This window comes from Rhincodon typus, chromosome 22 (assembly GCF_021869965.1).
Source record: "Rhincodon typus isolate 14 chromosome 22, sRhiTyp1.1, whole genome shotgun sequence".
NCBI classification, from domain to species: Eukaryota; Metazoa; Chordata; class Chondrichthyes; order Orectolobiformes; family Rhincodontidae; genus Rhincodon; species Rhincodon typus.
This window is the reverse complement of record NC_063353.1, coordinates 12,188,088-12,201,038: the sequence shown is the minus strand read 5'-3', so window position 1 is coordinate 12,201,038 and position 12,951 is coordinate 12,188,088. Positions and strand designations below refer to the sequence as shown.

Genomic DNA, 12,951 nt, shown 5'->3' with positions numbered 1-12,951 from the left:
TCACTCATTTGATGCTGCCTGACCTGCGAGTGTTTTCTGAAGAATTTCTGACGAGTCCGACCCAAAACATCAACTTTCCTGCTCCTGATGCTGCCTGGCCTGCTGTGTTCCTCCAGCTCCATACCATATATATACCAAAAAAGGTGTTTATTGTTTGATCAATTCTTTTACAGCTTGAGCTAATCTTAGAATGTTAAATGATTCCCAAAATTAAACAAATTAACACGTTCTAGAAAGGCAGAACTGTACTTCTCCCACACCTATAGATCTATACAGTACAATTTAGCACGCAAGCTGTAAATGATTAACATTCCACAAAGTCATTCTTTACAAGGAACAGGAAAGACTAAATGTACAAGGTTGTTCTCTTTAGCTGCTGCAAACGTTCCAGATCCTGTACCATTTAAAACAAACCGCAAGTCATTTAGATCAAGGTTAGGTCACACCCACATGCACTTCAATTATCAGTTTATAGAAAACAATCCACCACCCCACAAAATTAGTGTTCTAGTGGAAAGAAGTAAACAGGGAGAAGTGATTCTTTAGAGTGTGTGGTTCAAGAATGCAATGTATTGGCATGAGTTGGGAACTTGAACATGATTGTGAGCTGACAAGTACATCTTAGTCATAAAACTGAAAACTTTCTTTTTAAAGCAAATATCAGTCATTTTAAGCAGTGAACTTCAGACAGCTTCACCAAGAAAGCATATGGCTTGGTTAGATAGCTGAGAAGTTAACTGCTGAATGTTTACAATGTTGAGCTTTATGGTATAAAAAAAAATAGATGAACAGGGACCACCAATAGGTCGAGTTCAGAAGGACAGAAGTCATCCCAGGAGGCCAGTAGTTTCATTTGTAAAAAGTCTCTGAAGGAAAGAGGGTTTAAACTCTTAAGCAGTTTTCAGTGCAAGAGTTGTTAGTAATCTCCACACTGCTACAATTGAAACATTTGAGGCCATCAGAACTGAAAATAAACTTTAATCTGATTCAGAAGTTCAAAGAAAATGCTGGGAACAGTCAAGTGACTAAGAAACCGAAGAGTTAAGATGGGCACAAGTATATGCCAATTATTCCCTCACCCCTACACAATTGAAAGCAATGCTTTTGAAGGAGGATTGCACTTCCCACATACATTTGCAAACCTATTTAAATGGAAACAATGTTGGAAATTGTGCATTTGTCATGAGGGTTGGCCTAAAAAGAGAAAAGAAAAGTAATTTCTATGGGGTTTGGTGCAGGAATAACTTTATTACTGAATAGACGCACAGCCTGAGATGTCACTCAAAAATTGTAATGAGAGGCCCATCACGTCAACTTTAATTCACATAAACCTACTACTTCTGATTAAAGTATCCATTTGGAATCTTTTCCCTCTACTGTCCTGCCCTGCCCAGAAACCTATTCCTAACATTAAGTCACCTTATACGAAATGTTTGCCGTTACTCCCAAGTCCAATCATGGTACAGAGGTGAGCATAACTATTGTCCAAGCAGTTGACCTGGGTTTGATTAGCAGGGCAGCTGATTTGCAATGCAGAGTAATACCAACAGCATGGGCTCAATTCTAGCACTGCTTGAAGTTACCATAAAGGACTTGTTTTCTCAACCTCTCCCCAGGTGTGCTAATGTTCAGATTCATCCATCACCAGTCATCTCTCTAGAAAGAGCAGCATATGGTCCTCTAGAACTAAGGCAATTTTTACTGCAAAGTGTTTTTTGCCGATATATAATCCATCTCCCTATATTTGCTGAATTTGAAGCATTGTTTCAGATAACCCACTCCATTTAATGTGGTTCAGAATCATTTGCCCAATTTAGTACTACTCTGCAATGGATGGGCATCACAGCACATGGTCAAGTCTTCACTAATATTGTTGCATATTGTATGCAACATCCCCTAACTATCCCGTCCTCACCTTAACTTCTAGGATTAGTCTCACTTGAAGGGAGTCAGCAATATCAAGAATACTGGTTATAAGATGTTTGCTGTGTGGTGATTAACATATCAAATGTGTTGCAGGAGTTGACAGCCTGCAAGATTTTAAATAAAAAAAATGCATCTCCTGCAAGTGATTTTTTTTTTAAAAAAATGGAGTAACACCATTTCAGGACTTCATCACAACTATGTGTCCTCCTGACAATATGAATGCATCCACTCTTAGTTTGTTTGCTGAAGGCTAACTAAGGCAGAGGATTGTATTGCATACCACAGAAAAACATCCATTCTATGCCCATATCCTCCTTTGGAAAGCCAACCTGGGAAATTCCAAGCAGGGAGTACATAAAAGTGCAGGAAATTAGAAGTTCAGGTTGTACAAGAAATCTGTTCTTTCACCTCTATTCACTCGAGCGTTTAGTACCAGACAGTGAAGCATCATTATTCCTCTCACCTTTTGCAAAAAACAGAACCAGGGCTCAGCAATACTGAGATGACCACAAACTCACAACAAGCAACATCATTCGCTGACTTCCTTTTACCAAGTCCAGACATATCAGAGCTAACAAATGAAAATCTGGTGGGGACCCTGAACTCCAATTCAACGTTGTGTTCAGTGTAGTTTAACTAGCAATACAGGAAAGCTTCACTAAAAAATGCCAAACATTTCAGGTTTAAGTTTTAATCATGAAGTATGTGAAAACTGCACACAGATTTATGATAGAATTAGAAGTGATAGCACAGTAAGTAGCTATTCCATTCATCGTCATTGTGCCAACTATTTAAAGAACTATACCACGATCTACTTCCCGGCTTATTCTTCATTGTCCTGTAAGTGTTCCTGATTCAAGTACTGATTCACTTCTTGTTTAAGATTTCAGAATTTGCATCCTCCACTTCCAGATTGAATTCCAGATCAGAACTCACCCCCCACCCACCCCTCACACTACCTCTGATTCTAAATACATATTCACCTTCTATTTATTGATCCTTCTGTTACTGGAAGAAGTTTTCTCTTTATTCACCATAAAGAATCTCTCAATTTTGAAGGCCTCTATCAAACTTTCTCCCATTCTGAGTGGAGAGATTGTCCTTTTCATCTCAGTCCCAAATAACTTGCTCCTTATTTTAAGACAGTGCCCCCTTGGTTCTGGACACCCCAGGCAGGGCAAATATTCTTTTTTCACCTACCTAGTCTGGTCCTTTAAAAGCCTAACTTCCAATGAAATCACTTCTAATTATTCTAAAACTATAGAATGCCAGCCCAGACTCCTCAAAGTACACTTCCACTTCCCCAGGAATAGTCCTGTGAACATTTGCCACACTCCCTCTATGGAAAATGTGTCTTTCCTTAGGTAGGGTGATCAAAACTGTACAATACTTCAACTGGTGATTCATCAAGGTTATGCATAATAGAAAACATTTGTACTTTCATGCACTTTGATTAAAGGCCAACATGCCATTTGCTTCCTAACTCTTTCCTTCACCTGCACATCACTGTAGGAACAAGGACTCCCAGATCACTTTGGATGTCAATACTTCCCAATCTAGAATCATTTCAGAAAAACTTTCAATTCTGTTCTTCCTACCAAAGTGGATAGCCTCCCACAGTGCAAGTTCATATATAGTTACTTCACAGGTGCTAACTCAAGCCACCGTGTACTAACGTTAGTCGTCACTTACCCAAATCCATACACAAAAGCCAAGCTTTCATGTTTACTGTAGAAGAGGATGACAGGTACATCTAGTGTATTTTATAGATCATAGAATCCCTTCAAACAGGCCCTTTGGCCCAACAAATCCACCTTGTCCCTCAGAGCATCCCACCCAGACCCATCCCCCTATAACCCACCTAACCTAAACATCCCTAGAGACTACAGGCAATTTGGCATGGCCAATCCAGCTAGCGTGCACATCTTTGGACTGTGGGAGGAAACCCACACAGACACGGGGAGAACGGGCAAACTCCACACAGACAGACAGTCGCCTGAGCCCCTGGCGCTGAGGCAGCAGTGCTAACCACTGAACCACCATGCCGCCCTTAGATGTACAAATGAGAGAATTTCAGTTGAGTGCAATTGATTTCCTTTGTTGTACAATTCCCATCTTCTATCAGTTAAATTTAATAGTGCCAACAAAGATTCAGAATCTTACCTATATAGAAAGATGAAGGATTGTCTTCAATTTCAAATATGTCTTTTGTTTGTGGGTCAAAACGTAGCCATAATCCAATTGCCAGGACTGCAGTTCCTGCAAGCTGAGACACAAGAACAGTGGAGTATTGGATTAGTTATACCTCCAAGACACAATCTTAATAATTCCACACAATTATCCGATGTTTTCCATATTTGTACTGGTCAATTATTGATATTTCATTCATTCACTTAAATGTTGAGGAATAAGTTGATGACCATAGAAGCAGAAACCCTGGTGTTATGGAATAACAAAATCAAGGATGACAAACTCCCTTATGCAACTTTTAAAAAAAATGCTCATGTACAATAGCATGTCTGTACAATGATACGCAAAAATATTCCATTTATGACTTATTTTGCCTGTTTCTCAAGCTCATCCATTTCCCAGTTAGTGAATGCCAAAACTGATGGAGATCAAAGCAAATTTTAAATACATCTGCATAGGAGGAACAATCAATCCTTCACATTGTATCATATGATCAGCTACTGTCAAGTAACTGCGCAGCACAATGTTGAAGTATGAACTAACCCAGGGTTGAATGGCTAGCAGCCTTTTTAAAAGGCTAGTAATTGGATTCAACAGCTGTTTGCCTTAGTGTTCAGGGCTTCTTTTACATGCTCAAAAACTCAGGAAATTCAGTAGTATTGCTCTCAGTATTTGTGTCAAACTATTTAGGCGTTTCTTCTTTAGATAGGCAAGCTAGCATTAAAAAAATTGATAGAATGATATACAGCAGCTCATCCAATCCCAAGACACAGATTAGTCTGATCAGAATAATGCACTGGCCGTGTGTCAATGCTAAATTAAAAAACTTAATTTGCAAAGTGATACCTTTATTTGCCAACATGTGGCTTGTGAAAAGTGGCTCAAAGCAATAACACTGTCGAGAACTGTAGTTTTGATTGCAATGAAAGCTTCCACTATAACCAAAAGTAGTAAATACTTATTGATTGGCAAGATGAAATCTATATCAATGGTGTTGATGAACTAGTGCAGATGGGACTTCCTTTCTCTGCTCAATCAGCACCGAGTTGGACACTCCCGAATCCCACCTTCCTTTGCACAAACTCATGGATTTCAGAGAATTTCATATCCGGGATACCATCACCTAGGTAACATACCTAGAACAATTCTTCCACCCAAATATTTGTGACCATGCTGTCATCCACCAGAATGCTATATCTCGTACAGACAGTATCACAGCAGTGCAGCCCTGATGGATCTCCTCAGCTAAGAAATGAGTGAACATGTACTTGTGCTTTGTTCCCAAGTATTGCCAAGATCCACACCATGTTTTTCAAAACACACACAAGAGTTGATGAGTATATAAATGGGAACACAATCGAGCAGATGGTAAACTACATCAGTTTCACCACCTTCCTACATTCAATGCAGCAAGTCACTTTCACAACACACTCACCTACTGGATCTTTTTGAGCAGTTTGATTCTACTCAGGTGGCAGCACAAGATCCTGAAGTCATAATTAGAATTCCCTAGCTCTTATCTCTGCTGTCCTAGTCAATATATACCTAAATTACCTGGTTGTCATCGCATTATTAATTGTGGGAAGATGACAGTGAGTCCAAGTTGACTGCTCCAATTCCTACAATACAGGAGTGTCTGTAACTTTTTGTTTTAAAAAAAGTAGTGTTGATGCTGATATGTAATCCTTTGAAGGCTCAAAAGAAAAATCCCTCCAAACTTAAGTGCTCAACTTATACAGAGTATAAAAGTGAACCACTAGCGAGGTGACGAGTGGTCTTATCGTTCACCACATGACATGCCATGCCATGTTTCAAACACCCATGCGTCTCCACAATATAGCCTGTGTCACCTGTGCATCCCTTGTATTACACCCAGTTAGTTACTAGACAATTGAAACAAGTGAGGGGTGAAAAATTAGGCCAATTACTAATGAGTTACACAGATCATGGTTGAAAAAGGGGAAAAGATTTATAAACCGAGTAGATGCAAAAGAATGATTTTTGGAATTGGAAAGAAGTGTAGTGAATGTACTTAGCAATCCAAGTTGTTTTGCTGTCAAGTATTTTGGGATAGTGAGGTTGAGATAGATGTTACGTAAACAAGTTAAAATGTACTCATTTTTAAACAGTAAGCAAACAAATCGCTTTAAAAAAGTGCATTTAATAATCTAGTGTATCTTTACAAATAGAGTTTCTATTGCAAAGTCGCCAAAATTGAAAAATCCTTCCAAAATAGGAGACAAATTAGTGGCCTTAAATGTGAAAGCTGACCAATTTTAATCAGTCATATTGTAATACATCATAGAAGAAAAATCACTGCACAGATTATACTCCATGTAGATTCTAATGAGATACAACATAAGTGAGGTGGCATGTACAAAGCTGGATTTGTTGAAGCAAGTTTTGTTCAGATCTCAGTCTAACAAACCTCTTTCCTTCCCCTAGTGTCAATAAGAACACACACTACTGTAACAAATATAGAAGTGTTGCTGTTATACTGCACAACATTGTGTAGAATGATGACAGAAAATACAGTTATATACTGACTTCCAAAGTGGTATTAAAACAGTACTGCAGTTAAGATTCTCTAGAAAATTCCTGTTATCACTTGAAAACTGCAGTTTTGTCAGCTTGAAAAAAACTGCAATGTGCTTACAGCCAATTGAACTAAGTTTAAGCTAAGCTCCAAGAAAAGAACCTTTGTTGAATTATACTTTACTACACTGAACTCCTGAATTCACACGTCCATACCTTTGTTTCAAGGCAAATGTAAATGTAATTGTAAGAAGGAAATGGAATAGTTTACATGTATGCCCTGCTTTAATCATCCGCCAGTTTTGAATGCACAGGTAAATCCTCCTTCCAATTTAACCAGAGTGTGTGTGCCAGGTCACTTAAACAATGCGATTTCACAAACAAGTTTTGGGGAATAAGCAATATCCAAAGTGGGGGGAAAAAAGTCTGTCTGTAATCATAGATGGCAAGAAAACTAAAATTGCTCAGTTTACTTCTCTCATCTGCCTGTAATAAGTGTTTACAATTTCTCCCAGCAAACTCCAAGTTGAGGCTGGCAAGAACAGTGAATTAAAAGTCAAAGACACATTAGCTGCCTAATTGGCAGTGCATATAGCTTAAAAAACCGCAAGTTAGTTAATGGTTTTGTTTATAGTTTCCATTTAGAGATTTTGGATCATTTCTAAAATTAGCTTAATTGTTCCAATGGACTTGCAGGGGCTAGCATTCATTGAAAGCCAATTAACAGTGATTGATTCAACACAAGACACATTTAAATTACTTAAAATATAGATAATTAGAGTTCTATAAATTATAGGTGTGTGTTAGGGACCCAACTAGCATAATGTTGACATTGATTGACTCTTAACATTATAGCAACCGAAAAAGTTATCACAAATTGCAAGTACAAAAACAAATCTGTATTCTTACTTGGTCAATAAGACGAGTCTAGCTGCAAAACAGCGTATTCTTGTCATATCACACAAGGCTAGAAAAAAACTACTGTAGCATTAACCCATAACTCCAGAAATATAGCACTGAAAACATGCGTCTATTTGTACCCAACTGCATAATGCAAAAAGTTGTGCAAAAATGAGAAAAAGAGTAAGTGGGGTTGAAGCTTGCCATTTGAATCCTGCAATCAGTGCCAGATATTTCTTCCAAGGTTCTAACCTCCACCACTCCCTGAATCTTTTTTTCTCTGCACAAAATTCTAACAAATATCTTTCAAGAATCAGGAAAAAGGCTGCCTTAAAAATAAATTGCTGGTATGGTGACCTCTTGCAGTCATAGCTTCCGTACTTCTGTAGGCAGAATAATAATTTCCACAATTTAAAGGTGACTCAAGCTTTGTCAATTCTGTTACTAAACTACATCAAAATGAGCTGTGCCCCAACCTTGCAAATTGAAGCCAATTTCTGAAGTCACTCTAATATGGCAGCAGCACTCTCCATAGAGAAACTCTAGTAAAATTTGTTTTGGGTGAATGAGGCTGTGATTAGCTGCCCAGCTACACAGAAACAATATTTATGTTAGTACAAAGGCAGACATTGCCAGACCTGCTGAGTTTCTCCAGCTATTTCTGTACTTTTTCAGATTTCTAACTTTTTTTCTGAAATGGTTTGGATGCAGTGAAATGATTTGAGAGAAAGGATGTAAATTAGCATTTTTATTACAGAGGATCATCTGGAGCCTCCAGTCATCCTTGATATCTCGTTGAATTGCCTGCTTTGTCACATTGCTTGGGTCCAGAAAATTCAAGAGAGAACCTTGTCTTTGTTTGCAGGACGATTAATTTGTCTTTGAATTTGCTAATTGATTTATTAAAACCTGAGATTTCAAAGAACAGGAGAAAGGTTAGGTAAAACTGGATAACAGTTGTTTTCAACCCTGTTGTTAAGAATTGAAAAGCATCATTTGTACCTCAAACTCAAGAGGTTCAATTAAAACAGTTAAGCCAAGTGACAGTACAGAAAAATTTAGGAATCAGACATGGCTTTTTAGTGCTTTTAAATTTTACTAAAACAAAACTAAAACTAACTTTACATTCTCCTTTTAAGTTAAAAAACTGGAATTAATACGAAGCATTCCCAAATTAGACCGAGACAGACAGGCTCCTTTATGGCCATAGACATGATTCAAGATGCTGCGTTGCCTCTCTGGTGCCAGGGTCAAGGGTGTCATGGAGTAGCTGACAGCGTTCACACTCTTTCACAACAGGGGTCATGGTCCACATTACCCAACTTGGGTCATTACTTGCAAGACTTCTTTGGCACCAGATTTTAGGGGGGGGGGGGCAGGGGTAGAGAAAGAGAAGAGCGAAGAGACAAAAACAACATCAAAAGCACTGCAGAAACAGTGACCATAGTTCCCTAACTTTTAAATTTAGTATGGATAAGGATAAGACTAGTCCTCTAAACTGGGGAAAGGCTAACTATGACAATATTAAGCAGGAACTTATGTAGATTGGGGGCAGCAGTCAGGATAAATCCACACCTGTGACATGTGTATCCTTTAAAAGCCAGTTGATTAGATTTCAAGAACAAAAACAGTTGCTGGAAAAGCTCAGCAGGTCTGGCAACATCTGTGGAGGAGAAAACAGTTAATGTTTCGGGTCCGGTGACCCTTCCTCAGAACTGATTTTGATTAGATTTCAAGACCAGCACGCTCCTGCGAAAACGCAGAACAAGGATGGCAAGCACAGTGGCTCAGTGGTTAGCACTGCTGCCTCTCAGCACCAGGGACCTGGGCTCAATTCCACCCTCCGGCAATTGAGTTTGCACATTCTCCCTGCGTCAGAGTTTCCTCCGGATGCTCTGCTTCCCTACCACCGTCCAAAAGACATGCAGGTTAAGTGGACTGGCCATGTTAAATTGCCCATAATGCCCAGGGATGTGTACATTTGGTGGATTAGCCATGGAAATGCAGGGTTACAAAGGATAGGGTAGGGATGAGAGTCTGGGTAGGATGCTCTTTGGAGAGTCAGTGTGGTGTTGAGCTGAATGGCCTGCATCCACACTGTAGGGATTCTGAAAAAAAAACAAACATACATTCAGGAACCTTGTATGTCAAAACCTTAGGTCAAGGAGGAAAAACCGGCATACGCAACATTTAGGAAACTGAAGACAGACTGAACCCTTGACGAGCATAAAGAAAGCAGGAAATAACTTAAAGGTGCTAGGTGGTCTAAAAAGGTGCCATTAAATATCTTTGGCAAACAGGATTAGAAGGAAAATCCAAAGGTGTTTTAGACATACAGTACCTTTTTTAAAAAGGAGCAAGAGATAGCGAGGGAAAAAAAAGAGTAAGTCCACTTGAGGACAAAGGAGGAAATTTATGCAGGGAGCTAAAGCAAGTGGGCGAGGTCCTTAATGAATGCTTTGTATTGGTATTCACAAAGGAGAAGGACATTGAAGATGTGGATTCTAGAGAGGGGCATGTTGATAATCAAGGTTATGTTGACATTAAAAAAAGCAGTGGTGTTGGTTGTTTTGAAAAGCATCAAAGAAGGTAGACAAGTTCCCAGAACCTGCTGAGGGAGGCATGGCAGGAAATTGCTGCAGCCTTTGTATGGAATCTTTGTATCCTCTTTCATCACAAGAAATATCCCAGAGGACCTGAGAACAGCCAACATTGTTCCTTTAACAGAACCTCATGGATAATGCAGGAAATTTCAGGCCAACATGCCTCATGTCAGAGGAAGAGATATTATTGAAGATGATTTTTAGGAATGGAATTTACTCACATTTGGAAAAATATAGGCTTATTAGCAACAGGCAGCATGGCTTTGTGCAGGGGAGGTCATGTCTCAAATTTGATTGAGTTTTTTTTTGAGGAAGTGAAGAGGATGTTGATGACAGTAGAGCTGTGGATGTTGTTTACATGGACTTTAGCAAGGAATTTGACAAGGTCTCACAGCAGGCTGGAACAGACAGCCAGCGAAGTCACAACCCTACGTGACTTACCAGCAGCAAACTGGCAAGATGGATACACAACTGGCTTGGTTATAGAAGACACTGTAGCAGTGGAAGCATGTTTTACTGACTGGATATTTGTGACCAACGGTGTTCTGCAGGGATGAGTCCTGGGATCCCTGTTGTTTATAATATATAAAAATGATTTAGAGCAGAGTGCAAGTATGTGGCCTGACTGGTAAGTTGGCAGATGACAGATGACAGAAAGATTGGAGGAGCTGTGGATAGCAAGGAGAATTGCCAGGAGGTAGAACAGGATACAGATTGGCTCGAGATCTGGACAGAGAAATGGCAGATGGAATTTAATCTGAACAAATGCCAGGTGATGCACTTTGGAAGGTTAATACAAGAGGAAAGCACACAGTAAGTGCAGAACCCTTAGAAGCATTAACATACACAGTGGGATCTAGGCATACAGGTCCGCATCTCCCTGACAGTAACAACACAAATGGATAAGTTGTCAAAGTGGCATACAGCATGCTTCCCTTCAATCAGGGCAAGTCACGTTGCAGCTGTATAGAACTTTAGTTAGGCCACATTTGGAATACAGCGTACAATTCTGGTTGCCACCCTAGAGAGATGCAGAGGCTTTGGAAAGGGTACAGGCTTGGTTTTACCAGGCCAGGAGAGATTGGACAAACTTGGCTTATTTTCACTTGGATAGAATGGGTAGTCAAAAAGTCTTATACCAGAGTAGAAATGTCAATTACTAGGGGACATAGATTTAAAAGAAAGAGGAAGAAAGTTTAAAAGGAGACAGGAAGGCAAGTATTTTCCTCTTTTTACAGAGGGCGATAAGTGCCTGGAATGCACTGCCAGAGGTGATAAAAGCAGATACAATGGCAACATTCAAAAGGCATCTTGACAAATACATGCGTAGGCAAGGAATAGAGGGATACAGATTGTAAATAGGCTAAAGGTTTTTAAGTTTAGAAAGACATGTATGGGGGTAAGCTTGATGGACCGAAGAGCCAGCTCCTGCGCCGGTGACGTTTGTTCACCTCAGACTTACTCCTAGTTCCACATGGTGTGACCATAGGAAACAAGAGAATTGAGCAACTGAACATAGATCATAGAATCCTTACAGTACGGGAACAGGCCCTTCAGTCCAACAAGTCCCACCGACCCTCAGAGCACTCCTATAACCCACCTAATTTACACATTCCTGAACACTATGGGCAATTTAGCATGCACTTCTTTGAACTGCGGGAGGAAACCCACGCAGACAAGGGGACAATGTGCAAACTCCTCAGACAGTCACCCGAGGGTGGAATCGAACCCAGGTTCCTGGCGCTGTCGGGCAGCAGTGGTAACCACCAAGGAGGCCTGTCCAACTCTGCAGCACTCCCTCAGTATAGCAATAGATTAACAACCTGGATCGAGAGACCTGGCTTCAGTCATGAGCTTTGGACCAAGGGCCTCCTGCCTCCGAGGCATGAGCACTACCACCCAGCCATGGCCGACAGGCCAGCACCTCCCTGAAGCTCTCTGCCAACAGTGCAGCCTATCCAACCCACTCCTTCCCAACACCCTCTCGCCCAACCCACTTCAATCTGCCATTCTCAAAAATGGTGGTGGAGGTGAATCCAGATGCAAGAGTGTACACCATCGTTCCAAGGTTACAGCAGCTGACTTGAGCTCAGCGGAGTTCTCCCCAACCCACTCCGAGAAATGATCTCAAGCATCTCACATCAACCTTCTGATCTGTACCTGCTGAAAATGCACTTGGAGGAGGGCGGGGCAAAACATACTGGGCTGTGACAGCTCTTGCAGTTGAACAGCCACCAGTCATCTGGGATCAGGGTGCAGGTTAACCACTTGTGAAATTGTGCATGAGCAACCGATGGTGGCAGAGAAAGACTTTCCTTTAAAAAAATGCCAGATTTGAAAAAGGGGGGGGGGGGGGGGAAAGGGGTAGGGGTGGGGGGAAGAAAAAAGCAAAAGACAAAAAAAAGTCACCCACAACAGCAGTGGGTGAGGAAGACGATAAATGCAACTTCAATAATGAAAAGAAGCTGCTATCATATCAGAGATGCTCAGGGGTCATTTAAAAAAAGTGTCTCACAGCTGAGAGAGCTTCTGAGAGTTGCCACTCTTGCGCAGCTGAGTGTTAAACCAGGGTTAAGGAGCAGCACAGAACCAAAACAAGACCAAAAGCTTCCTGCAGCTGACAGAAGCCCACACTGGGCTTCTCTCATGGCTATCAGAAGAATAAGAGCAAAGAGAGTGTTGTGTGGCTGGAAAACTGGAGGGAGGGCATCAGATTTCTAAAGCATGGAACCAGGTCTGGGGCAGGTGAGACCTGTACAAGACAGATGAGTTCTACTTTATCAGGACTAGGACTAAT

At 40.6% G+C, this 12,951-nt stretch overlaps 1 protein-coding gene across 1 annotated transcript in view; it reads right to left on the bottom strand.

Moving 5' to 3' along the window:
* LOC109915924 (CD9 antigen) overlaps positions 1 to 10,992 on the bottom strand; it is an 18,509-nt gene extending 7,517 nt beyond the window's left edge. The window contains exons 1-3 of the mRNA XM_048610571.1: positions 10,952 to 10,992; positions 8,137 to 8,140; positions 4,090 to 4,192 (exon numbers count right to left, since the gene is read on the bottom strand). Coding sequence (XP_048466528.1) covers positions 4,090 to 4,192; positions 8,137 to 8,140; positions 10,952 to 10,992 — 148 coding nt within the window. The remainder of the gene's footprint in view (positions 1 to 4,089; positions 4,193 to 8,136; positions 8,141 to 10,951) is intronic.
* Between the last annotated feature and the right edge of the window lie 1,959 nt (positions 10,993 to 12,951).